Below are 26914 nucleotides of genomic sequence, written 5' to 3'. Positions count from 1 at the left end.
GTAAGGATGTTCTTCCTTTAGTCTTGATTTTGATTATTTGTGTTTTCTTTCTTTTTTCCTGATCAATCTCACTACGAATTGATCAATTTTATTAATATTTTCAAAGAACCAACTTGTGGTTTTGTTAATTTTGTCCAACTTATTTTTAAAAATTACTTCCTTCCTTCTATTTGCTTTGGCTTTAACTTTCTTTTCTTAGCCTAACTTCTTAAGGTGGAAACTTTGATTTCAAACTTTGATTTCTTTACAAAAATAAGCTTTTAAAGCTATAAATTTCTCAGTAAGTACCGCTTTGGCTGCATTCCATGAATTCTGATGTATTTTCATTACCATTCTATTTGAAATGTTTTTTAATGCTCTTAGAACTGTGCCTGGCATAAAGTACGCAGTAAGTGTTGTCTCCTATTAGCTTAGTTTTTTTATTTCTCCTGTTAATAAGGGAGAATAAGTTGATGGCTCACTCTGACAGTTGTACTTCTACCCACTTCAGAGCCTATTTGCTGTTTCCACTGCCTGAAGCGCTACTCCTTCATATAGGCCCAGACTTCATCCATCTTCTGGTTAATTCCTATTCATCTTGCGGGTGTGACCTCAAACATCACTTCCTCAGAGAAGCCTTCCCTGATGACCAAAACCGGGCTGGTCGTCTCATGTACTGGGTTGAATAGTGTCCCCCCAAAATTCATGTCCACCCAGAACCTGTGAATGTGACCTTATTAGGAAACAGGGTCTTTACAGATATAATCATGTTAAGAAGAAATCATATTGTATCGGTTGGGAGGGGAGAGGGTGTGGCTAAATCCAATATGCTGCTGTCCTTTTAAGAAGAGGTGAATTTGGACACAGAGACACACAGAAGAACATCATGTGACAACAAGGCAGAGATTGGAGTGATGCAAGAAATGCCAAAGATTGCCGGCAACAACCAGAAACTGACAGGCAAGGAAGGATCATCTCCTAGACTCTTCGGAGAGAGCACGGCCCTGCCAACACCTTGATTTCAGACTTCGAGCCTCCCATACTATGAAAGAATAAATTTCTGTTGATTTAAGCCACCCAGTTTGGAGTAATTTGTTATGGCAGTTGTAGGAAACGAATGCAGCATATTCCACGTTTTCATACTTTATACTTTTTTTTCCTAGCTCTTATCAGAAAATTGTTGTATATGAATTATCAGGAAATACTGATGGTGTGAAAATTCTAGTGTGGCATTTTGGTAGAGGCCTCCTTGAGAGAGAGACTACCATAATATGAACCAGTAACACAGATGGTAAGGACTTTGAAACACACGTAATTTTGAGGGGTCTTGGCCCTAAAATCACAGCATGTCGGTGGCCAACTACTTCAGCTTCTCAAAGCTAACCTTAGGTACAAGTCACAGAGCTTTCTAATGTGTAAGCTATCCACACTGGTCATTTTTTAAAAATAGCAACAGATTGCCATAAAAGGGCACTCAAGTAGGAGTCAGAACCAGAGGTTCTGCTTCCCCTTCTGCCTCTAGGGCGTTTGGGCAAGACATTCAGTCTCTCTGGGTTCCAGGTTCCTTAACAGTAAAAGGAGATGGTTTGGTCTAGATAGTAACTATGGTCTCTTTGTTTGAACTTTCTGTGGCTTTATGATTCTAGTATGGAGCAATAGTTAAAAGACAGTATTTACTTCTAAAGCACAAGACTCCTTGGTCACTGCTAGCCTTCTTCCACGAACAGTATCTGAATCCAAGGATGAAATGCTACCACAAGGAGATTTAACCCGAGCTGGCGCTGGACCAAGGATTCTGCTTAAAATTTATAACTACTAGTTGTGTCCAAGCTTGTTTTACTTGACACAAGTCATGGAGTAGACGTTTCCAGGACTCTCATTTTTAAAAATATTTTAAACTGGCTAGGCTGGCTGGTCACTTTCTATCTCTGGGAAGCAGTGTATTCACCTGTTTAGAAAAGAAAAGAAAAGAAAAAAGGATAAAAAGCTGTGTTTCTCAAGGTCTCTTCCAGCTCTGTGACTTCAAGGCACTTTTTTTTGTCAAGCTAGAGTGGGGCCTTGAGCTAAGTCCAGGTCTTGGGGTTACTCTCTGGAACTAGTGCTGTTCACCTCACTATTTCTTCTCATAACCATTGCCTGTGTTGGAGGTGCTCTAACCCAGAGTAGGCTCTGAAATATGCAACTTTTGGTAACGATGAAATCCTGGCTTTTACTAATTATGTGGACCTTAAGAGAGTCACTGAATGAGTTTGACCTTCGTTTCCCCTCTTATAAAATAGGGATAGCTACTGGCAAAGTTGCAAAACGAAATGTCGAGTCGAGCAAAAATGCCTAGTTCTTCTTAAGTTTTCAAGTGTTCTTTTCCATAATACTAATAGAACACAAATAAAACAACTGCGGGGCTTCCCTGGTAGCGCAGTGGTTGAGAATCTGCCTGCCAATGCAGGGGACACGGGTTCGAGCCCTGGTCTGGGAATACCCCACATGCCGCGGAGCAACTAGGCCCGTGAGCCACAACTACTGAGCCTGCGCGTCTGGAGCCTGTGCTCCGCAACAAAAGAGGCCGCGATAGTGAGGGGCCCGCGCACCGCGATGAAGAGTGGCCCCCGCTCGCCGCAACTAGAGAAAGCCCTCGCACAGAAACGAAAACCCAACACAGCCAAAAATAAATTAATTAATTAATTAAAAAAAAAAGACCTTTGGTGTCATAAGCACTTTGCGCCTCGCTGTAGGATCGGCGGTAACCAAGCCACAGTACTGGTTATTTCCGTGATGCCACTTTCACTTTCGGCAGTCCCTGAGCTCAGCTGCACCCGCGTGGTTCCGCGGAAGAGCGCTGCGCTGGGATGCCAGTCATGGCGGCGCAGGCCCCGCCCCGCGGCGTGCGCGCTCCCGCCGCTCCCGGTGACGCGACACGGGTGGCTACGGGGTGGTGTTTTGGCGGTACGGCTGCGGGAAAGGAGCGGAGCTGCCGGGAAGCTGCTGCCGGGAAGCCGCGACTGCATTGCCGGCGCCGCCTCGCCGCGGTGGCCGTGATGCGCTCCGCTCGCGGGTCCCCGCTCCCGGGAACCCCGACCGCCGAGTCGGACGCTGCCGAGCAGGTGAGGCGGCCTTTCCGGCGCGGACGAGGGGAGGGTGGGCGGCCGAAGCGGGGACGGTTGGAGCGGGGCCCGATGGGGCCCGACGGGGCAGCGAGGCCGCGGACGAGCCACTCTGCCCCGGGGGCCCTTCCCGCGCCGTTGCCTCCCCGCCGCCCGGGTCGCGCGACCACATCCGGGTGCCAGCCGTCAGCACCCGTGACCCCGGGCGGCAGGTGCTGTCCCCCAGCCCCTGGCGGGAGAAAGCTGGCAGTCGTGCTGTCGGCGCCGGCTCCGGTGACCGCGCTGGATTTCCCCTCTGACACGTAGTGGGCGCGGGTCTGGGCCGCATGGGGAGGGACCTGGCCGGGGAGAAGGATGCTGCATCGAGGACCCTGCGGGTCTTACCTGCCACCTTGTCATGACATTTACAAGTCAGCATCGTTTTTCCTTTACTCTGCTTTTACCAAGTTTCATGCTTTAGGTTTCTCTAAAATCTAAATCTGATTAGCTCCATTGGAAAAATAGAGCTAGTTGGGCAATAAAGTGATGGTAAGAGCAGTGTTTCACAAACTCGAGTAATGCGTGACACCTCTTAAAGGGACAGTTCGCTCATTCCTCTGGAATTTGACTCAGAACCGCAGGGGTTCTCAGACCCCAGTGAGACGAACGCAGGTGTAGACTGTTTAGGAAAGAAACGAGATGCTTCCATGCTGAAAGATAAACTAGGTTATTAAAGAATTCTAAATTAGAGACTCAGATCCCTAGTTTAATTTCACATTACAGCCTTTACTGTGTACTGCTTTGTGTAATGAAAATAATTTTCCAGCCTTGGAGGGGCCTAAAAGAATTATATTCTTTGTATTATGTTATATTTGATGTTAATGTGTCTTTGTATCAGGTCTGTTCATTCTGTTTGACACATTAGCAGAATTATAAAATGGAGTATTAATTTGTGTAAGTAGTTTGTTTATTCCATTGTTAACCTTAACATTGATTTATTTGTTGCATATTGAATCTGTGGTTTACATCCTTCCAGGCCTAATAGGAATGCATGAATCTCAACCCTTACGTATACAGTCTAGAAAGAAGAAACAAAATGAAAGTTATCTAGGTATTTATATTCTCTACATATTTATTCAGCATGTTTATTTTAAATCAACTACACATGAATAAAGAGAAGATTCAGAGTGTGGAGAAACATTGGGAAATATAACTGGTTAAATCTTGGCAAAGAAGAATATTGACCTGTGCCTTGAAAGAAGTGTAATATTGTGAACAGGACATATTACTTAGTAGGAAGTGACTTAAGTAATGGCCCAAGGCAAGAACGAGGACTGCTTGTGTGGGAGAGGAGAGACCCACCTCACTAGAGCAGAGAGATGTTATCTAGGGCTGAGCAGAGAACAGTTTAGTAAAATAAGATGGGACCGTTTGATGGATGGAAGGTCTCAGATGCCACACAGGGACGCTGTTGTTGACCTGTAGGCTCTGGAAGGTTCTTTTTTTTTTAATAGATCTTTTTTTTTTTTTTTTCTAATTTTTTGGCTGTGTTGGGTCTTCGTTGCTGCACACGGGTTTTCTCCAGTTGTGGCGAGTGGAGGCTACTCTTCGTTGCGGTGCGCGGGCTTCTCATTGCAGTGGCTTCTCTTGTTGCGGAGCATGGGCTCTAGGCATGCGGGCTTCAGTAGTTGCGGCACACGGGCTCAGTAGTTGTGGCTCACGTGCTCTAGAGCGCAGGCTCAGTAGTTGTGGCGCATAGGCTTAGTTGCTCTGCGGCATGTGGGATCTTTCCGGACCAGGGCTTGAACCCGTGTCCCCTGCGTTGGCAGGCGGATTCCTAACCACTGTGCCACCAGGGAAGTCCCAATAGATCTTTATTGGAGTATAATTGATTCACAATACTGTGTTAGTTTTTGTTGAATCAGTCATATGCATACATATGTCCCCATATCCCCTCCCTGTAGAGCCTTCCTCCCATCCTCCCTATCCCCCGCTCTAGGTCAATGCAAAGCACTGAGCTGATCTCCCTGTGCTGTGCTGCTGCTTCCCACTAGCTATCTATTTTACATTCCGTAGTGTACATATGTCAGTGCTACTCTCACTTGGACCCAGCTTCCACCTCCCACCCTGTGTCCTCAAGCCCATTCTCTATATCTACAACTTTATTCCTGCCCTGCAACTAGGTTCATCAGTACCATATTTTTTTTTAGCTTCCATATATATGCATTAGCATACGGTATTTGTTTTTCTCTTTCTGACTTACTTCACTCTGTATGGCAGACTCTAGGTCCATCCACCTTACTACAAATAACTCAATTTCGTTTCTTTTTATGGCTGAGTAATATTCCATTGTATATATGTGCCACATCTTCTTTGTCCATTCATCTGTCGATGGACACCTAGGTTGCTTCAATATCCGGGCTATTGTAGTTAGAGCTGCAATGAACATTGTGGTACATGACTCTTTTTGAATTATGGTTTCTCAGGGTATATGCCCAGTAGTGGGATTGCTGGGTCGTATGGTAGTTCTATTTTTAGTTTTTTAAGGACCCTCCATACTGTTCTCCATAGTGATTGTATCAATTTACATTCCCACCAACAGTGCAGGAGGGTTTCCTTTTCTCCACACCCTTTCCAGCATTTATTGTTTCTAGATTTTTTTCTTGAGCTGGTTGTATTGTGAAGGTAACGTTTTACAAAGAAATGTTTCCAAAGAACGGTGTTCACCGTGAAGGCAGAAGGTTAGTGACCCGCCTGGAGACCTATCCTGAGGTAGGGATGTCTGCTGTGGTCATTTTAGATGTGTGGACTGTTTGAGGAAGAATTGACAGGACCTGATAAATGACACAGAGTAGCAACACACAGATAATTGGGAATCAAGGTTAAGAATCAGGTGACCCCAGTCCATGGTGATACTCCTCTTATACCTGGGGAATTTGGAAGGTGGTATTAGTTTGTGTCAAAAGATTTGGGAGCACAATCTTAGACTAAATGAGTTTGTGGTAACTGGGTAAGCTCAGGATGTGGGACTGAAACTTGAGGGAAGTCAGAGTTGCAGATCTGGGAAACTACAGAGGAGATGCAGGGAAAAGTATGACCAGAAAAAGATCATTTAAAATGGGGACCAGAAGTTTGCAAATGAACAGTGAGAGGTAGGGAAGAGGTTTGATTAGGACTTGCTATGGAAAAATAAAATTTAAAGACTTCCCTGGTGGCGCAGTGGTTAAAAATCCGCTACCAATGCAGGAGACACGGGTTCGAGCCCTGGTCCGGGAAGATCCCATATGCCGCAGAGCATCTAAGCCCTTGTGCCACAACTGCTGAGCCCGTGAGCCACAGCTACTGAAGCCCACGTGCCTAGAGCCCGTGCTCCGCAACAAGAGAAGCCACTGCAACAAAGAGTAGCCCCCACTCGCCGCAACTAGAGAAAGCCCGCACACAGCAATGAAGACCCAACGCAGCCAAAAAATTAATAAATAAATAAATTTATTAAAATAAATAAATAAAACTTAAATATTAAGAAAATGTCGATCATAAATGCAACTACGTGCATTCTTCTTTTTTCTCTTATTTTAAAAAATTGAAGCATAATTGACCTACAACACTATGTTAGTTCCAGGTGCACAGCATAGGGATTCGATAATCCTGTACATTACGAAAAAGATCACCACCGTAAGTCTAGTTACCATCTGTCACCATACAAAGTTATTACAATATTGACTATATTCCCTATGTAAATTTCATCCCTGTGACTCATTTATTTTGTAACTGGAATTTTGTACCTCTTAATCTCTCTCACCTGTTTCTCTCCTCCCATTTCCTACCCCACTGGCAACCACCAGTTTGTTCTCTGTATGTTTGTGTCTGTTTCTGTTTTGTTATGTTTGCTCATTTGTTTTTTAGACTTCACATATAAGTGAAATCATACAGTATTTGTCTTTCTCTGTCAGACTTATTCCACTTAGCATAATGCCCTCCAGGCCCATCCATGTTGTCACAAATGGCAAGATTTCATTCTTTTTTTGTGGCTGAGTAATATTTCATTGTATACGTACACCACAATTTTTTTGTCCATCTGTTGTTGGGCACTTTACTTGCTTCCATATCTTGGCTGTTGCAGATAATCCTGCTATGAACACAGGGGTGCATATATCTCTTCAAATTAATGTTTTTGTTCTCTTCAGAAAAATACCCAGAAATGGAATTGCTGGATCATATGGTAGATCCATTTTTAATTTTTTGAGGAACCTCCATAATGTTTTCCTTAGTGGCTGCACCAGTTTACATTCCCACCAACAATGCTCAAGGTTCCTCTTTTTCCACATCGTTGCCAACACGTGTTACCGTGCATTCTTCTTAAAACAACAAACGAATCAAGTTGCTTTGATGTATTTTTCCCACAGCTGAGTGCCACACAGCATCCTTCACTTCACTTTGGCCTCTCACTCCCACCAAGATGGTCATTTCTTACAGAATTCTGCCTGTTTGTGGGCTTCTTTTGATTTTTCCAGCTTCTCTTGTCATCTTTTGATATTCATGTTGTTCTTTTTTGAAGCACCCTTCGTGGCATCTTACCTGTTCTTACTCAGGTTTAGCTCTTCCAGAGTCTCATTTGTCTGTGATTTTGTTTGCCTGTAATTTCAGAATTTGCTAATGTCTGTGTCACTGCATCCTGCATTTTTCACCGTGGGAGCCATTTCACTTTGCAGTTGGCTTGTATTGTTTTCACTGTTTTCCTTAGGACTGTCAATGAGAAACTAACTGACTGAAAAGACTTTAACTCAGGACCCAGCGGACCTCACTCTGCTAAAGAATGTTCAGCTGAGGGGGGGCCCCATGAGCTGAAAGAATTCGAGTTAATGCATCTCTCTGGTGATGGGCCTCACACAACTTAGGCCTTTTAAAAACATGGCAGTTTTATGTAATACTGCTAAGAGTTTGCCACCCTAAACCCTGGTGCCAAGACTCTTAGCTGCAAATACAGCTGGAGTTTACATTTTAAGATCAAATTACCGTATTGTTGTCTGCTGGGTGATATTCAGCCATACTTTTGTCCTAAATGAAAGTAATTACTTTAGCAATTTACAAGCTGTCCTATTTTCTATCTGTCTTTAAACACAAATTTTGTAACTTACAAAAAATATCTATTCATCCTCATTGTCAAAGTCATCTCATATCTCAAAAAAAAAAAAAAGGCCTAAGACAAACACCGGATTAAATAACATTTACTAAGTTTGCCATGGTGCATCCCAACAGGGCCTCTTCTTTGAAAGGTACTCTCTTTTCTCCTCCCCCATCCAAAGCCTACTTCCCACCTGCAGGAATCTTTCTGTTAACATGTAGCCTTCACCGTGCTCTTTGAACTGGTACAGCAGGAGTCCAGATAATTTAACATTGCCTTCTGTTACTCTCTTGATTATTTCTTGGGTATTGGTATTTTCTCCATTACCAATCTGCAGAAGCCTTGAGATTGGAGTCAGTCGTATTACTCCTCTCTGCCCTTCATGTCACTTCATAATACAAATCGTTGAATCATGAAAGGCCTTTCTTCCCCCAAGGACCTTGACTTTAAGCTGTTAATTAAACATTCTTTTCTTTTGTTCGTAGTTCAGCTATCACATAATTATCGATTTTTTAAAATGTTCAGACTGGAATTCCTGTGCCATGAAGAGTTTTGAAGACAGGCTTTCTTGATATACCCAGAAGAGGATTGGATGCCGGAAACTGGAGATATCAGTCAAAGGTAGCTTGTTAAAGACAGTTCTGTTGTTTCTTCTGATGATAAAATTAATATATGCCCTTTAAGCAACCTAGGCAAGCCTAGGGAAGAGAATAGAGATGATCCATTATCTCACTACTCAGAAATAACTAACCACTGTTAACATTTTGGTTTTTCTCCTTCCATTTTCTCCTCTCTATGCATGATGTTAGGTTTTTCACTTAACCTATCATGAGTATCTTTCCATGTCAATAAATGTAGATCTGTGTCAGCACCTCTAACAGTCACATTGTAGTCCATTGCATACATGGACCATGTTTAATTTAACCCGCCCCCCTGTAAGGCACATTAGTTTAGAACAGTGTTTTGCTATTATACATAATACTGTGATGAACATCTTTAATCCCCTACCCCTCACTTGCCCCTCCCTCCTTTCCTCTCCCCACTGGTAGCCACTTAGTTTGTTCTCTGTATCTGTGAGTCTGGAGAAACTGAATTTTTAATTTAAATTACTTTAGCCACATGTGGCAATGGCTACTGTATGGAATAGCGCAAGACTAGATCAAGAAGGACCTCCTTTACCATCCTAAGGAGTTAGGACTTTTTCCTGAGTGAGAGAGAAAAATGGGGAGGTGGGGAGGTGTCATGATTACTGTTTGTTTTGGAAAGATTACCCTAGTGTATAAGTTTGTAACCCTTTTCGGTCCCAGAACTCTGAAACTTGACTCTTTGCCAGGCCCTTTCCTAGGGGCTGCCACGCCGGGAATGCAGCCAAGCAGACCTAAATCTGGCCCCTTGTGGGGCTGGCATTCTGGAGGAGGAGATACATGAGCAAGAGAAATGCAAACACACACACACACACACACACACACACACACACACACACACAGAGTGTGTTAGAGGACAGGATAGGAGTATGGATTCACATGCTTGAATCCCAGCTCTTTTATTTATATTCACCTTTTATTAGCTGTGTGACCTCAGGCACATTACTCAGCCTCCCTGCTTCATCTGTAAAATATTATGCAAATAGTACCTACCTTGGTGGTCGATAGGAGGAATAGATTAGTATTTGCAAAGCATTTCAGCAGGGCCTGGCACATAATAAGCACTATATAAGAAGTTCATAAAGGGACTTCTCTGGTGGTCCAGCGGTTAAGACTCCGAGCTTCCACTGCAGAGGGCATGGGTTCGATCCCTGGTTGGGGAACCGGGAACCTGCATGCATGTGGTGTGGCAAAAAAAAAAAAAAAAAAAAAAAGTTAATAAATACGTGAATGCTAAGGAGGAGAAATAACCCAGGGAAGGGAGCTGGATGGAGGGGAGAGCCTGCAGTTATAGACTGGGTGGCCAGGGCGTGCCTTCCTGAGAAGGTGACATTGAGTAAAGATCTGAAGGGAGTGAAAAAATAAGCCATATGGATTATTTCCAAGCAGAGGGAGCAGCACATTCAGAGGCTCTGAGACCAGACAGTGCCTGGCGTGTGTGAAGACAGTGTGGACACCAGTGTGGCTGGAGTGAAGTGAGAAAGGGAGAGGGACGGTGAGGTCAGAGCAGTAACAGATGTCCGGATCCCGTAGGACGGGGAGTCAGGGTACAGCCTTTGACCTTTATTTACTTGCAAGGGGAGCCGTTGGAGGATTTCCAGCACAAGATTAACAGGATCCTGGACCCGAGCAGGGATGGGGTGGATGTCAGTTTCTGTTGAAGAATCTGCCTGAAGCTATGGGGTGAGGAACTGGAGAGCCTCTGGGTTGAGACTGCAGGGGGGAGACTGACAAGTTAGGCTGCTGTCCTGATAGGCCACGTAAGAGTAAGAGATTGCTAAGAAAAGGGACAGGCTTTAGAGGAACGGAGGTTAGAGAAATGGAAGGACTCCGTAAGAAGTCGGCTCGGGAGGATGAGGAGGAGGGAGGGGTCAGGCACGACTCCCTAGTTTCTGCTTGAGCAGTCGGTGGGGTTGAGACTGAGAGGAGGAGCGTGGGAGGAGAGGATGAGGGCTACAGTGGAAGGGTTCAGCTTTAGAAATGTTTCTCATGGGCCCGTGCGATGTTCAGATGGGGGTGTTGGTAGGTGCTTGAAGATACGTATCTGTAGCTCAGAGGAGAAGCCTGGGGTGGAGAAAGAAAGTTCTGAGCTGTCGGATCATTGAAGCAGTAAGTGAAGTTGACCAGGAACAGAGATTAGAGTTAGAAGAGATTGGAGCCAAGACAGAGAACCTGGGGAACAGCAGACAGGATGTGCAGAAACGCCGAGACGTGGAGGGTCCTGAGAAGGAATCATTCAAGAGCTAAGAAGCAGACTAGCGGAGACAGCTGTCGTGAGAGGCCTGGAAGAGGTACATCGGTGCCACAAGACCAAGAAGGAGACCCAGGATCACGCGTCCTTCGGATCCGGCAGGTTGGAAGGAGGCCCCGGCCTCCTGTTCTCCTGTGATTTGAGGTCTGGGAGCTGAAGGAGTGGCAGCCATGGTGAAGGTGACAGAGCTCCCTCGGAACATGGTGCCTTGCATGGTACTTTGTACATAAAAGAGCGATCTAGTAGGTATTTATCAGCTGAATGGAGAGTTCAGACTCCCATTCGGTTATTCATTCTGCCTGCCTCCTACTCCCACCCCTAATCTTCCTTAACATTCAGCACCATAAGGTGGTTAAGACCTGTTCGGTGACCTGTATTTTGGCATCACTGATTCGCATTTAGGTAAAAATGCCAGACTGTTATTATCTCTTTTGATTTAGGCCTATGTCTCTGATAGCATGAAATTAACTTCGAAGTGTGTTGCTCAAAATAAACCGAGCTAAGAGCTCCGCTGCAATGATCACAGACCAGATTACGTGTGCTTGGGCTTAAGCAGGCACTTGATAAAGAACATAGCGTCTCCTTGGCTTGTGCTGTCTTTGTGACTTTTGTCGCTTCCTGGAACAGGAGGGCTCTCGCACCAGGAGGCCTTCTGTAATGGTGTGTGAGGACTGACTCCCAGGGCCTCGCCTGACCTCTGACCTGCCAGCATGGGGAGGTGAGTGATGGTGCCGAATCACCGGCACTGTAAAACCCAAGATTTGGTGCCACAGAAGCAGGTCTCGAGAGGGGGGAAGAATCTAAATCCCAAGTGAGAAGTGTTCAGAGTCGTGCTACACTTCTGTTTAACACCTTTGTTCTTCCAGGGCCCCAGGGGGGCACCTGTCACAGAAGGAAAGTGGGGTTCATGTAGTTTACTGTACAGGGCACACATGTTGGAATCTGGGAGGAGTTGTATTAAGCACAGGATGACCGCCTGTAAGCCTCGGAGGTACAGGAGGGGTGATAAACTCCATGGCGTGGCCCAAGAACCCACATGGAGACCAGAAACTACAAATAGAAAATTCCATTGGGTTAGCGGGATCCCTCCCCCTTCTGTGAGATATTTTAGTCCATGAAGCACTCTTTAAAGGGAAAAGTGTAGAAATTAACAGTAAACAGTAGAATTTATACCAAAGGCAGCAAGGTTTGTTTTGTTTTGTTTTGTTTTTTAAGCCTAATAAGAGTCTCTCATTCCTGACAAACTGAGAAGAAAGTTTATTTGCAAAAATGTCTCAGGAATATTTCTAAAAACACAGGGTATACCAAACGTATTTATTGACTGCTGCGGGGATGTTGTTAAAGATACGGTTTTTTCCCTTTTTCTCATGCAATCAGCACGGGAGAGATTGGCCTCGGGATTCAGTGTTAGAAAATCTTATTCCTCCTGGGCTGTTTATATGTTTCTGCTGTAACAGACAGGGTTTTGGGTCGCTGTCATGCTCAGCCACCTTTGCAGGCTTTCCTTATTACGTGTGTTTCTGGGCTGTAAATTCAGCCTCCTTAAACCTGGTTTCATTATAGATTTACTCATTTATCTTATTGAACTTATCCTTATAAGCTGTCTATAATTCTATTTTTGGAACAAAGCCGGGCACAAATAAAACTACTTAATACTCTCCAGAAAGGGGGAACACAGAGGTGTCATCAGGGCTGAATTCTCATTCATGTAATTTTATAATAACGAGTTAACATAGCAAAATAGCAACGTGGAAGATGCAGGTATACCGATGACCTACCAGCAGGGAAGTAGGGGCAGCTCAAGCTGAATGTCTTAACTTTCAGATCAGTGGAAGTGAGGCGAGGCCTCTCTGGAGCAGACGGCTTTAGCTAAACCTGCCTTTTGAAATTTCAGGATCGGCATCTCCTGTCTTCTTCCGGCTTCCTGGCATTTCAGCATCTCTCCAGTGGGGTGTCCCCGAATTCTGAACACCAACTTACGCCAGATTCTCGTCATTAGCGTTCTGGCTGCTGCTGTCTCACTTTTATACTTTTCCGTTGTCATAATCCGAAATAAGTATGGGCGGCTCTCCAGAGATAAGAAGTTTCAAAGGTAGGAGGAGAAAACTTTTGTTTTCTAGATGGGACGCCATACCTTCATGTGATGACTTCCAGACTTTGGGGACTTGGATGGAATTTAAGGAGCAGGCAGCTGGAGGAGACAGATTTTGTACCGAATACAGCACAGCATGAAAAATTAAACTGTTTGAAATGGTTTAGTCATTTACCACCAAATCCACATCATAAGAGGATTTAAGCATAAGCTTCTCCTGTGATACCTTTTAAGCTAATTTTTCAGTTAATGTTCATAGTTTGGAAATAGAGTTTTGCTTTTCAGAGCTTATTTGAACTTAGTTAAGGGAATGATGAGTGTGTATCTGCTCTAGATGACTTTTATCACTATCACTTTTTTGTTTCCTTTTGACTTTTTAATCATTCGGCAGTTGTGAAAGTGTTACGGTGGTGCTGCCACACAGCTTAGAGATCACTGATTTAGTGTTTGTTTCTTGCATCATCGATCGTCTCTGTCTCATTAAAAGTATGTGTTTGTTTCTCTAAACAAGGTACTTGGCACGAGTTACTGACATTGAAGCTACAGACACCAATAACCCCAATGTGAACTACGGTATCGTGGTGGACTGTGGGAGCAGCGGGTCTCGGATATTTGTTTATTGCTGGCCAAGGCATAACGGCAATCCTCATGATCTGTTGGATATCAGGCAAATGCGGGATAAAAACCGAAAGCCTGTGGTTATGAAAATAAAACCCGGTATGTGAATGATAAATACGTGACTGGTAACCAGGCTCTGCCTTTTCATTCTCTGTGCTGGCTTTCACGTCTTTCCCTTTCTCTCCTTGCAGTCGTCACCCTCATTCAGAGCTCACACCAGGACCCAGTTGATCTCCTTGTTTCACTCTGTTTCCCCTTTTCTGTTCATCTTGCATAAGGTGACTGATACCTTCATAAAATAGCCTAAACCCTTGTCTGTCTTTTTTGTCTCCTGCAGCATTACCATAGTGCCTTTACTTATGGTGTCTGCTCAGATGTTGGCTAGTTGACGTTAATTATGGAGGGATGGTTTTCTAGGTGGTAGCCGTTGGTCTCTATCCTTAATGACAAGGTAATCTCAGATAACTCATGGATATCTGTACTTGAATACATTGGTATGTATTGTTATTTTTAAAAATTGCTACCCCAGTGCATTTCTAATCATCTAGGTTATTTAAGAAGAGTGACAATAGAACTTAGAAGAGCTGATATCACTATGTCTAGTTTTAAAGATACTGTGATTTCTAAGTCAGTGTGTGATGTAAAAATTGGGATTTGCCTTCCTCGTTAGACAATTTAAATCAGTGGTTCTCAACCTTTTTCTGTATCTGTATCATTTCCACGGGCAGCACCCTTCTGTCAAGAGTGTTAGGAAGGGAAGATCTCAGGAGTACCTTGAAACAGGCACCTTACGTCTTGATGGTTGATAATCACTGATGTGATTGGACCATAGATCTTAATAGAGTTTCAGCACTTTTGTTTCATTTAGTTAATGTGTTGAATAGTAAAATATTAAAAAATTCTGAAGAATTTATCTTTGAATATATTAGAGAATGTCGACAAAAAATAGCTGTCATAGCTTACTATCTCCCATTTCAAAAATGTAAGTGAAAAAGAGATTAGTTTTAACTGATAAGAAAACCTGTCCTCATAAATAACAGTCTACCAGGACTGTAGACCTTTTGCATCCTACTCATTCTTCAGTGAATAAGTCAGTCCCACTTCTTTCTTCAGGCAACACTCGACAGGTTGACTGTTCTTTGAGGTTTGGGCAGCTTGGCACCAGCATATAGCTCAGAAAATTCAAAATCTCTACCTCATTTTTCAGGTTAAAGAGAGGGAACTTACTCTGAGCGTCTTGTATAAGCATTATTTTGATACCAGAGTACATTTCCATGAACATTTTTTTAAATTAATTTATTTATTTTTGGCTGAGTTGGGTCTTTGTTGATGCGTGCGGGCTTTCTCTAGTTGCGGCGAGCGGGGGCTTCTCTTCGTTGTGGTGCGCAGGCTTCTCGTTGCGGAGCATGGGCTCTAGGGTGCGCAGACTTCAGTAGTTGTGGCGCGCAGGCTTACTAGTTGTGACGCACAGGCTTAGTTGCTCCGTGGCATGTGGGATCTTCCGGGACCAGGGCTTGAACCTGTGTCCCCTGCATTGGCAGGTGGATTCTTAACCACTGCGCCACCAGGGAAGCCCCCGTGAACATTTTTTTAAAGTTATTCATAGAAGATCATTTTCTCTGTAAGTCTTAGTGAATGACTTTCAGTTTTCTATTTTCCCATTTCTTACATTTTTATGTGTCTCTAAATCTAGAAACACTTTCAGGGTTAAAGTAATATTGACCAAATAAATTCACCAGAAAATTAAAAACTTAAACTCTGTAAAGCACTTTGCATTTCGTCTGGCTTCACATCCCAGGTTCCATCAGTGATTACCTGCTCTCATGGAATAAGATGAAAACTTTCATGCCTTGGAGTTGTCCCCTGAGAACAAGGGGCAGCTACCATAGCATCCCAGGGTACACACCAGAATCTCATTAAAATCAGTCTGAATATGATTCTCTTTGATGCTACAGGAAATGTTTGAAGTGGAAATTCAGGCACCTTTTTATAGTACTTCTCTGTCCTGAAGCATGGGCTCTTGTGTATAGCATTATAGCAAAACTCTAGAAATTTCCTTACTTAATAGATTCTAGATAGCTTTGGGCTTGGTGTCCATTGAAGTGGCAATGTATGTGGAGTCCAAAAAATCTGGCTTTTAGATTGCTTGATGCTGATTGCTTTGACAGATCGCTTAATCTTTCTGAGTCCACAGTTTCCTAATCTGTGAAATAAATTTTGGACTTCTAGAATCCCCCTCAGCTTTAATGTTGTAGGCTAAATGACAGCTGGAAATAGTCATTCACTTAGGTACTCATTCAACAAATATTTGTTGAGCACCTGCTATTTGCCAAGAGACTGTGTCAGGTGCTGAGAATAAATTTGAACAAGACACAGTTTGTGCCCTCAAGAAACTTCCAGTTGAAGTGAGACAGGCAAGTAAATAGGTAGTTTCGATGAGGTGGAATGAGTGCTCCACCGAGAGGTAGGGGTAAGCATGGAATGTAATGAGAGCTCGCCTTCAGGGTCCTGTTAGGGAGGACTTCCAGAGAGGGCATAGCTCGGTGGGTGAGCGGGAGTCAGCCAGGTGAAAGGGGTGGGGGGAGGGAGGCAGTCAGAGGGAAACCTCTTCCTGGTGGAGCTGCAGGGGCCCTAAGGCCAGAGTATGATGCATTACAGAAATTTTATGCAGTCTAGTTGAAGCCAAATGGAAAGAATGTGGCAAGAGATGGGATAGGTGAGTGCTCAGGGCACGTTATGCTGTTCTAGAGCTGAGCTTTATCTGGAGGGCATTGAGGAGCCACCAGAGGATCTCAGACCAGGAAGATCTCAGACCACGGAGAGTGGTTGGGGATTGCCAGGACTTGAGAGTAGGATGTGCTGCAGCAGGCTGGCAGAGGCTGGTGGTGTCCAGCAGAGATGAGAAGTGAAATAGTGTGAGCAGAGCCAAGGATAGGCGATCAGTGAAACCCAGAACACACGTTGGGGTGAGGGAGAGGGATTTTGTCCAGGATACTGGCTGGGGTTGCTAAGGTAGGTCACGAGCAGCAAGAGCCAGGTTTACAGTGGAAGTTGAGTTTGGGTTTACATATGTTGCTGTGAGGACAAGCACATGGCTGTGTCCAGTGGACAGTTACTACATACTGATCTGGAGGTTGGGGAAGAGAGCTGGATGGCTGCGATTAAGATTCGGAGATCTGAGGCATAGATGGTGATGGCCGCCATGGGAGTGAGTGAACCTGCTGAGGACAGTGGGGGCGTGTTTCTCAAGGGCAGGGGCGAGCTCATGTGCAGCTGATCCCAAGTGTCTGACACACAATAGTGGCTCAATTAGGTCTGTGATGACTGAGAAGAGAGCATAGGACTGAACAGGTAGCACCACCGTCACTTGACAGCCGAGACGCTGTGGAAGGAGTTGCCAGAGGGATAGGGAAAAACTAAGAGTGTATGGTGTGTAGTGTGAATTGCTCTCAAATTAGCCTCGTTAAAGAAGCATAACTTTTTTTTCTTTTGTACCTCTTAATCCCCTACCCTTATCTTGCCCCTCCCCCTCCCCTCTCCCCACTGGTAACCACTAGTTTGTTCTCTATATCTGTGAGTCTGTTTCTTTTTTTTTATATTCACTAGTTTGTTGTATTTTTTAGATTCCACGTATAAGTGATAATAAACAGTATTTGTCTTTCTCTGTCTGACTTATTTCACTAAGCATGATACCCTACAGGTGCACCCGTGTTGTTGCAAATGGCAAAAATTTATTCTTTTTTCTGGCTGAGTAGTATTCCATTGCATACACATACCACATCTTTATCTGTTGATGGACACTTAGGTTGCTTCCATATCTTGGCAATTGTAAATAATGCTGCTGTGAAAATTGGGGTGCATGTATCTTTTCTAATAGTGCTTTTGTTTCCTTCAGCTATATACCCAGGAGTGGAATTGCTGGATCACATGGTAGTTCTGTTTCTAGTTTTTTGAGGAACCTCCATACTGTTTTCCGCAGTGGCGACACCAATTTACATTCCCACCAGCAGTGTACAAGTGTTCTCTTATCTCTAAATCCTTGCCAGTATTTTTTGTTTATGGTCTTTTTGATGATATCCATTCTGACAGGTGTGAGGTGATATCTCATTGTGGTTTTGATTTGCATTTCCCTGATGATCAGGGATGTTGATCATCTTTTTATGTGCCATCTATCTGTATGTCTTCTTTGGAAAAATGTCTCTTCAGGTCTTCTGACCATTTGTTAATCGGGTTGTTTGCTTTTTTTGATATTGAGTTGTATGAGCTGTTTATATATGTTGGATATTAACTCTATTGGTCATATCACTTGCAAATATTTTCTCCCATTCAGTAGGTTGTCTTTTTTGTTTTGTCGATGATTTCCTTTTCTGTGCAAGAGCTTTGACGTTTAATTAGGTTGCATTTGTTTATTTTTGCTTTCCTTTCCTCTGCCTTAGGAGACAGATCCAAAAAAAATATTGCTACTTTTTATGCCAAAGAGTGTTCTGCCTATGTTTTCTCTAGGAGTTTTATGGCTTCTGATCTGACATTTAGGTCTTTAATCAATTTTGAGTTTATTTTTGTATATGGTATGAGAAAATGTTCTAATTTCATTCTTTTACATGTAGCTGTCCAGTTTTCCCAGCACCATTCACTGACGAGACTGTCTTTTCTCCATTGTATATTCTTGCCTCCTTTGTTGTAGATTAGGTGACTCTAAGTGCGTGGGTTTATTTCTGAGCTCTCTATTCTGTTCCATTGATCTATATGTCTGTTTTTGTGCCGGTACCATGCTGTTTTGATTACTGTAGTTTTGTAATACAGTCTGAAGTCAGGGAGTGTGATACCACCAGTTCTTTTCTTTCTCAGGTTTGTTTTGGCTGTTCGGATTCTTTTGTGTTTCCATACAAATTTTTAAATTACTTGTTCTAGTTCTGTGAAAAATGATAGGGATTGCATTGAATCTGTAGATTGACTTAGGTAGTGTGGTCATTTTAACAGTATTAATTCTTCAGTCCAAGAACACAGTATATCTTTCCACCTGTTTGTGTTGTCTTCAGTTTCTTTCATCAGTGTCTTATAGTTTTCAGAATACAGGTCTTTTACCTGCTTAAGTAGGTTTATTCCTAGGTATTTTGTTCTTTTTGATGTGATGGTAAACGGGATTGTTTCCTTAATTTCTCTTCCTGATAGTTCGTTGTTAGTGTATAGATGCAACAGATTTCTGTATGTTTATTTTGTATCCGGCAACTTCATCAAATTCATTGATGAGCTCTAGTAGTTTTTTGGTGGTGTCTTTAGGATTTTCTGTGTGTAGTATCATGTCATCTGCAAACAGTGACAGTTTATGAAGAAGCATACCTTATAAGCTAAAGGATCTACTTGTTAACATGAGTGTCCTTTTTCTGTAGGCATTTCAGAGTTCGCTACCTCTCCAGAGAAAGTCAGTGATTACATTTCTCCGCTCTTGAACTTCGCTGCAGAGCATGTACCACGGGCAAAACACAAAGAGACCCCTCTCTACATTCTCTGCACAGCTGGAATGAGAATCCTCCCTGAAAGGTGATCCTTCCCACGAGGGCAGGGCCAGCCAGCCTGGTGGTGGTATTGGCTGTGGTGGGTTTTCTCCCTCTTCATCCCCCTCATCTCCCTCCTCCTTGTCTTCCTCTTCCATCATCATCATCAAAAGGAAGACATTAAAAATTCTTTTTTCAAATCTGGAGTAGTACCAGACCTATTCCCTTAGTCAGAACTCACCAAATATCTTTTAATGTACTTATTTATGACTATAAATAGTAAACTGTAAAGTTGTCATAAAAAAACTGATTTTCTATTTTATTAGTTTAAGGATTGTTTGCAGTTGTAGTTTTACATTTTGGAATCACATAATTTACACAACTTCTGAAAATTCCTTCTCTCTTTTTTTAACATCTTTGTTGGAGTATAATTGCTTTACAATGTTGTGTTAGTTTCTGCTGTATAAGAAAATGAATCAGCTATATGTATACATATATCCCCATGTCTCCTCCCTCTTGCATCTCCCTCCCACCCTCCCTATCCCACCCCTCTAGGTGGTCACAAAGCACCCAGCTGATCTCCCTTTGCTATGTGGCTGCTTCCCACTAGCTATCTATTTTACATGAAAATTCCTTCTTAAAATAAACAATCTTTTCAATGAACTGCTTTGGTTTAAAAAAATTTTTTTTCACATAAGATATACCAGAGCCATAGGGTTTTATTTTTCTTTCTAAAACAGAAAAATTCAGGATATAATATATTGATATGTAAATTTCTGGATTGTCTTACAGTCAACAGAAAGCCATTCTAGAAGACCTTCTGACCGACATCCCTGTGCACTTCGACTTTCTGTTTTCTGACTCTCATGCAGAAGTAATTTCAGGGAAACAAGAAGGTCGGTATGTTAGTCTTCAACTTGAAATTTGGGAAGCTATTCCTTTAAGTCCTCCCAGTCTTCCTCATGTACACTTTATTAAATTACTCTTAACATCTTAAAATTTGGGAAACGATGCTTTCAAATATTATAATTTTTAAATGGAAAAATCAGTTTTTTACATGACTGGTCTTTATAATCCAAACATTAAGCGATTAAAAAATAACTTGGCTTGTCTTCATCACATTTAGGAAGTATATTTTGGACTTGTTTTGATAGAAAAGCTTTGTGTTCCTTGCCTAAGTTATACAGCTTTCTGGAATTACGATAATTACTGAACTGTTGGAACCTTCTACTGGTTTACTTGTTAGGAAGGGGAAATTATTCTTGACTTTGATACACTGAGGAAATGTTCTGTTTTCAAAGAAATAATTCTACTTGAGAATGAAAGGGCAAATCACTGAAATTATTTGGGGAATAGCTTGCTAGAAATGGAGGCCAAAAAGCATTTATTTCAAAATCACCTATCATTTCGCCAATAATTGGGCGAAATTCACATATTGCCATCAAGCTGTTTATAGACAAGTAAGGTACACAGTTAGCTGCTTATATAAGGCAGAGTTTTAGATGCCATAAGGAAGATAAGGAAAAACGATCATGGAAATTTGAAAGAAGGAGACTTTTTTTTTCCTAACTAGAGGCATCATGGAGAAAGTGACGTTTGAACTAGGCCTCAAGGGATAATTATAAACACAGCATGCCAAATCATGGTAAGGCTAGGACTCTGAGAGAGGGATAGGAAGCTCATTCTAGGCAGAAGAAATGATTTGAGTCAACACAGGTCGGAAAAGCTGCACTATGGACAGAGGAATAAAAATATTTTAATTTGGTGGGATGATGGCCCTTTCAAAAGGTTGTGGTAATATTAAAAGTTGGATAGGTCTTGGTGATGTCAGTATCATGGTGGCGTGCATGGTTCCTTTTCTCTCTCCCCCTTTGATTTACAACTAATTGGATATCCATAACCAAAAAAAAGTGCCTCTGCACAGCACACTAGGACACCCAAGAGATCAACTCATCAGTGCCCAAGAAAGTGAGTGGATTGGACCTCCGAGGAAGCTACAGAGCCAGGCCAGGAGCAGCAGGGGTGGCAGTGGGCCAGCACGACCTGTGGCAGAGGTGGAGGGTGAAGGTGGTAAGCTGGGGTGGGGAGTTTATCTGGCTGAGTACTGCAGCTGGAGGGACTCTGTGAGGAGAGACCACAGCAACTTGGGGCAGAGAAAGAAGAGAGAAGAAGGCAGAGAGAGCTGAAAGAATGAGTTTCTTGCTGTCTGCCCTGGTATTCTAGCAAGAGGACAGCCCACAGACCTCTGGGACTCCCCCACCTCCACTCAAGGACCCTCTTCTGGGCTATGGCACACTCAAAGCCCCAGGTACTAAGCACACATCTCCCCACCTCTGTCACCATCCATTTTTTTCCCTTTCCACTGGCTTTTTTTATATTCATACTCCCAACCTTAGTGATGAGTCAGCTCAGGTAAGAAAAACCAAAAACTTGTGCTGTAGCGCCACCTTCTAGAAAACGAAACAAAGGCTTCTAGTGACCAGTGTGTTGAATTATTAGAATGATAGTAAACAAAGCTTTACTTAAATAGGAAAGTCATTTGCTACTTCAAATGCAGCGACAGAGGCACTTTTCATCAAACACTATGAAAAATCAAAGCAGTGTGATATCACAAAAAGAAGAAAAACACTTTTCTAGCAACAGAACTTAAAGACATGGAATATTGCAGTCTAACTGGTAAAGAATTCAAAATAGCTATTAGGAAGAAATTCAACGAGGTACGAGAAAACTCAGAAAGGCAGTACAGTGATCTCAGGAATAAAATTATCAAGCAGAATAATTTAGCAAAGAGATTGAAATTCTAAAAAAGAACCAAACAGAAATTCTAGAGCTGAAGAACTCAATAAATGAGATGAAGAATGCATTAAAAAGCATTGAAAGTAGAGCACATCAGATGAAGAGAGAATAAGTGAACTCAAGGGTAGGAATATAGAAACGTTTCAGGTGGAAGAGGAGAGAGAACTAAGATTTTTAAAAAGTGGAGAAACCCTGTGAAAACTATCAGGCTTCATTAGAAAAGCCAACGTAAGATGAATGGATATCCTAGAAGGAGAAGAGAGAGAGAAGGGAGCAGAGAGAATTCAGAGATATAATAGCTGAGAACTTCCCAAACCTGAGAAAGGAACTGGATATACAAGTCCAAAGGCTGATGGAACACTTCATTATTTCAACATGAAAGACCTTATCCAAGACACATTATATTAAAACTGTCCAAAGTCAGTGATGAAAAAATTTTAGATGCAGCCAGGGAAAAAAAGACAGTAACCTACAAAAAAAACCCATTAGGCTATCACCAGAGTTCTCTGGAGAAATGCTATAGGCCAGGAGTGTAATGACATATTCAAAGTATTGAAAGATAAAAATTGCCAACCAAGAATACTCTATCCAGTAAAGTTATCCTTCAGATATGAAGGATAAGTAAAGGCTTTTCCAGATAAACAAAAGCTGAGGGAGTTCACCACCACTAGACTACAAAAAATGTGGAAAGGAGCTCTTCAAGCTGAAGTGAAAAGATGAAAGTACACAAAACTCTGATTAAGGTGATAAATGGAATTAGAAAACTAAATCTTTTGTAGAACAGTATATTAAACAACTATAGCATAAAGGTTAAAGGAAAAGAGCATTAAGAATAACTATAGGTACTACAACTTGGTAATAAAATTGCAGCATTAAAAGAGAGAATTTGTGACATGAAAAATATAAAAGGGGAAAAGTAAAAGGATGGGACCTTTACAGGCGAATGAAGATAAATTGTTATCAGCAGAAAAAGGACTATTTGTGAGATATTTTATGTAAACCTCTTGGTAACCACAGAGTAAAAATCCGAACAGAGATAAGTAACATAAAAAAGGGGGAAACTAAGCAAATCACCATGGAAAACCACGAACTTTCAAAGGTAGACAGAAACAGAAGGAAAAAGAAACAATGGAGAGACAACCAGAAGGCAAAAGATTAAATGGCAGTAGTAAATCCTTACACATAAATAATTAAATGTAAATAGATTGGGCTCACCAATCAAAAGGCACAGAATGACTAGATGGATCAAAAAAAAAAAAAAAATGACCCAACTATATACTGTCTACAGGAGACTCATTTCATCTCTACAGACACACATAGGCTCAAAGTGGAAGGATAAAAGATGATATTCCAAGCAAATAGAAACCAAAAGAAAGCTGGCATAGTTATATCAGACAAAATAGACTTCTAGACAAAAAGGATAACAAGTATCAAAGAAGATGCTTATATAATGACAAAGAGGTCAATACATCAAGGAGATATAACAATTGTAAATGTATATGCTCCCAACACCTGAGCACCGGAATATATTAAGCAAATACTGACAGGCCTTAGGGGAGAAGTCGACAAAAATACAACAGCGGTAAGGGCTTCAGTACCTCGCTATCATCAATGGATAGATTGTCCACACAGAAAATCAACAAGGAAACATTGGAATTGAACCAGGACAAGCAAACTTAACAGACATATACAAAACAATTCATCCAAAAGCAACCAAACACACGTTCTTGTTAAGTGCACATGGAACATTCTCCAGGATAGATCATGTGATAGGACACAAAACAAATGTTAGCAAACTTAAGAAGATTGAAATCATACCAACTATCTTTTCTGACCACAGTGGTATGAAACAAAAAATCAGCAACATGAAGAAAGCTGGAAAATCTACAAATACGTGAAAACTAAACAGCATACTTTTCAACAACCAGTGTGTCAAAGAAGAAATCAAAATCAAAAGAGAAATTTTAAAATTACAGTAAGTCCCCTACATATGAACGAGTTCCATTCCGAGAGCGTGTTCGTAAGTCCAGTTTGTTCATAAGTCCAACAAAGTTAGCACAGGTACCCAACTAACACAATCAGCTATATAGTACTGTACTGTAATAGGTTTATAATACTTTTCACACAAATAATACATAAAAAACAACAAACAAAAAATAAAGAACATTTTTAATCTTACAATATAGTACCTTGAAAAGCAGTAGTATGGTACAACAGCTGGCATACAGGGGCTGGTGTGGAGCGAACAGGCAAGAAGAGTTACTGACTGGAGGAGGGAGAGGAGGTGGGAGATGGTAGAGCTGAAGGATTGTCAGCAATAGGAGATGGAGGGCAAGCTGCAATTTCACTCACATCTGACATTGATGGCACAGGTTCTGGGCTTGAAATAAAGATACTGTACTGCTGTATTCCATACAGTACTGTACAGTAAAGTGCACAAAAGCACAGCTACTTGTAAAGGATGCACACACATGGCAGTGTATGCCAGACATGTGAATTAACTTATGTGATTGCACATGCGAATGCATGCTCGCATCTTTGAAAGTTCACAACTTGAAGGTTTGTAGGTAGGGGACTTACTGTATCTCAAAACAAATGAAAATGGAAATACAACATATCAAATATTGTGGGATGCAGCAAAGGCAGTTCTAAGAGGAGAATTTATAGCAATAAATGCATATATTAAGAAATTAGAAAGAATTCAAACAACCTAACTTTGCACCTTAAGGAACTAGAAAATGAAGACCAAATTAAGCCAGAAGTTAGCAGAAGGAAAGAAATAATAAAGGTTAGAGCAGAAATAAATGAAACAAGAGACCAGAAAAACAATAGAAAGGATTAACGAAACTAAGAGCTGGTTCTTTGAAAAGATAAACAAAATTGACAAACCTTTAGCCAGACTAAGAAAAAAAAAGACTCCAAGTTAGAAATGAAAGAGGAGACGTTACAACTGATATTACAGAAATACATAGAATCATGAGACTACTATGAACAATTATATGCCAACAAATTACATAAGCCAGAAGAAATGGATACATTTCTAGAAACACACAACCTTCCAAGACTGAATCAGGAAATAGAAAATCTGACCAGACTGGTAATCCGTGAAGAGATTGAATTGGTAATCAAAAAACTTCAACACAGAAAATTCCAGGACCAGATGGCTTCACTAGAGAATTCTACCAAGCATTTAAAGAAAACATCAATCCTCCTCAAACTCTTCCAGAAAGGAGCAGGGAACACTCCAAACTCATTCTACAAAGCCAGCATTACCTTGACACCAAAACCACATAAAGATACCACAAGAAAAGAAAACTATAGACGAACATCCTGATAAATATAGCTGCAAAAATTCTCGACAAATCAACACAATATTAGCAAACTGAATTCAAGGACACCTTAAAAGGATTATACACCATGACCAAGTGGAATTTACCCCTGGGATACAAGAACAATTCAATATATGTAAATCAATAAATGTTAATACATCAATAAAATGAAAGATAAAAATCACTTCATCTCAACAGATGCAGAAAAAGCATTTGACAAAACACAGCATCCTTTCGTGGTAAAACAAACAAGCAAAAACTCTTAATAAATTGGGTGTAGAAGGAACATACCTCAACATAATAAGGGCCACATATGACAGACTCACAGCTAACATTATACTCAATGGAGAAAAACCAAAAGTATTTCCTCCAAGATCAGGAATAAGACAAAGATGCCCACTCTCATTACTCCCATCCAATATAATATTGGAAGTCCTAGCTACAGCAGTTAGGCAAAGCAAAGGAATACATCTAAATTAGAAAAGAAGTAAAATCGTCACTATTTGCTGATGATATGTTCATATATAAAGAAAATCCTAAAAACTCAGTCAAAAATATTAATTGTTGCATTAATCAACTATTTCAGTAAAGTGGCGGGATGCAAGATCAACATACAGAAATTAGTTGCATTCCTTTATGCTAATGATGAGGCATCTAAAAAAGAAATCTAGAAGATGATCACACTCACAGAAGCACTCAAAATGTAAAATGTTTAGGAATAAATTTAACCAAGGAAGTGAAAGATCTGTACAATAAAACTAAAAGACGTTGCTGGAAGACATCAAAGCCATAAACAAATGGAAAGATGTCCCGTGTTCATGGGTCAGAAGAATTGATATTGTTAAAACAGCCATACTACTCAAAGCCGTCTATAGATTGAGTGCAATCCCCATGAAAATACCAAAGACATTCTTCACAGAAATAGAAGAAACAATCCTAAAATTTGTGTGGAACCACAAAGGACCCCGAATAGCCAAAGCAATCCTGAGAAAAAAGAAGAAGGCCAATCAGGCATCTGGGTTTCAAACTATACTACAAAGCCATAGTAATAAAAATAGTGTGGTGCTGGCACAAAAATAGACATAGCAACCAATGGAACAGTACAGAGCCTGGAATTAAATTTGGGCATATATGGTCAACTAATATTTGACAAGGGAGCCAAGAAAGCTCAACGGATAAGAGACAGTCTCTTCAACAGATGATGCTGGGAAAACTGGAGAAACACATGCAGAGCAATGAAATTGGACCCCTGTCTCACACCATTCACAAAAATTAACTCAAAACGGATCAAAGACTTAAACGTAAGACTCAATACCGTACAACTTCAATAAGAAAGGAGGAAGCTCATCGATTGGTCATGGCAATGTTTTTTTAGATATGACACCAAAAGCACAAGCAACAAAAGCAAAAATCAACAAATGGGCTACATCAAACTCAGAAACTTCTGTACAGCAAAAGAAATAATTAACAAAATGAAAAGACAACCTACAGAATAGGAGAAACTTTTT

At 41.6% G+C, this 26914-nt stretch overlaps 1 protein-coding gene and 1 long non-coding RNA gene across 6 annotated transcripts in view; one reads left to right on the top strand and one right to left on the bottom strand.

The window, feature by feature from the left end:
- The window catches only part of LOC115864899 (uncharacterized), a 42980-nt gene extending 40178 nt beyond the window's left edge, over window positions 1–2802 (bottom strand). For both annotated transcript variants that reach the window (XR_009564401.1, XR_011377555.1), the window contains exon 1: window positions 2677–2802. This is a non-coding gene — a long non-coding RNA (uncharacterized lncRNA). The remainder of the gene's footprint in view (window positions 1–2676) is intronic.
- Window positions 2803–2878: 76 nt separating this feature from the next.
- The window catches only part of ENTPD4 (ectonucleoside triphosphate diphosphohydrolase 4), a 39541-nt gene continuing 15505 nt past the window's right edge, over window positions 2879–26914 (top strand). Inside the window, exons 1-7 of one of the 4 annotated variants that reach the window (XM_030879025.2) lie at window positions 2879–3080; window positions 8707–8802; window positions 11704–11794; window positions 12971–13168; window positions 13680–13885; window positions 19177–19327; window positions 20074–20177. In XM_030879025.2, the coding sequence (XP_030734885.2) occupies window positions 11787–11794; window positions 12971–13168; window positions 13680–13885; window positions 19177–19327; window positions 20074–20177 (667 nt within the window). In that variant the 5' untranslated portion in view covers window positions 2879–3080; window positions 8707–8802; window positions 11704–11786. Of the gene's footprint in view, window positions 3081–8666; window positions 11795–12970; window positions 13169–13679; window positions 13886–19176; window positions 19328–20073; window positions 20178–26914 lie in introns of all 4 variants that reach the window. The other 3 variants (XM_070045813.1, XM_060301267.1, XM_070045814.1) reach the window with 3 other exon arrangements.

The sequence above is a fragment of the Globicephala melas genome, chromosome 6 (genome assembly GCF_963455315.2).
Source record: "Globicephala melas chromosome 6, mGloMel1.2, whole genome shotgun sequence".
Classification (NCBI taxonomy): Eukaryota; Metazoa; Chordata; class Mammalia; order Artiodactyla; family Delphinidae; genus Globicephala; species Globicephala melas.
The sequence above is the reverse complement of the archived record's forward strand: the minus strand, read 5'-3'. Positions and strand labels throughout refer to the sequence as shown.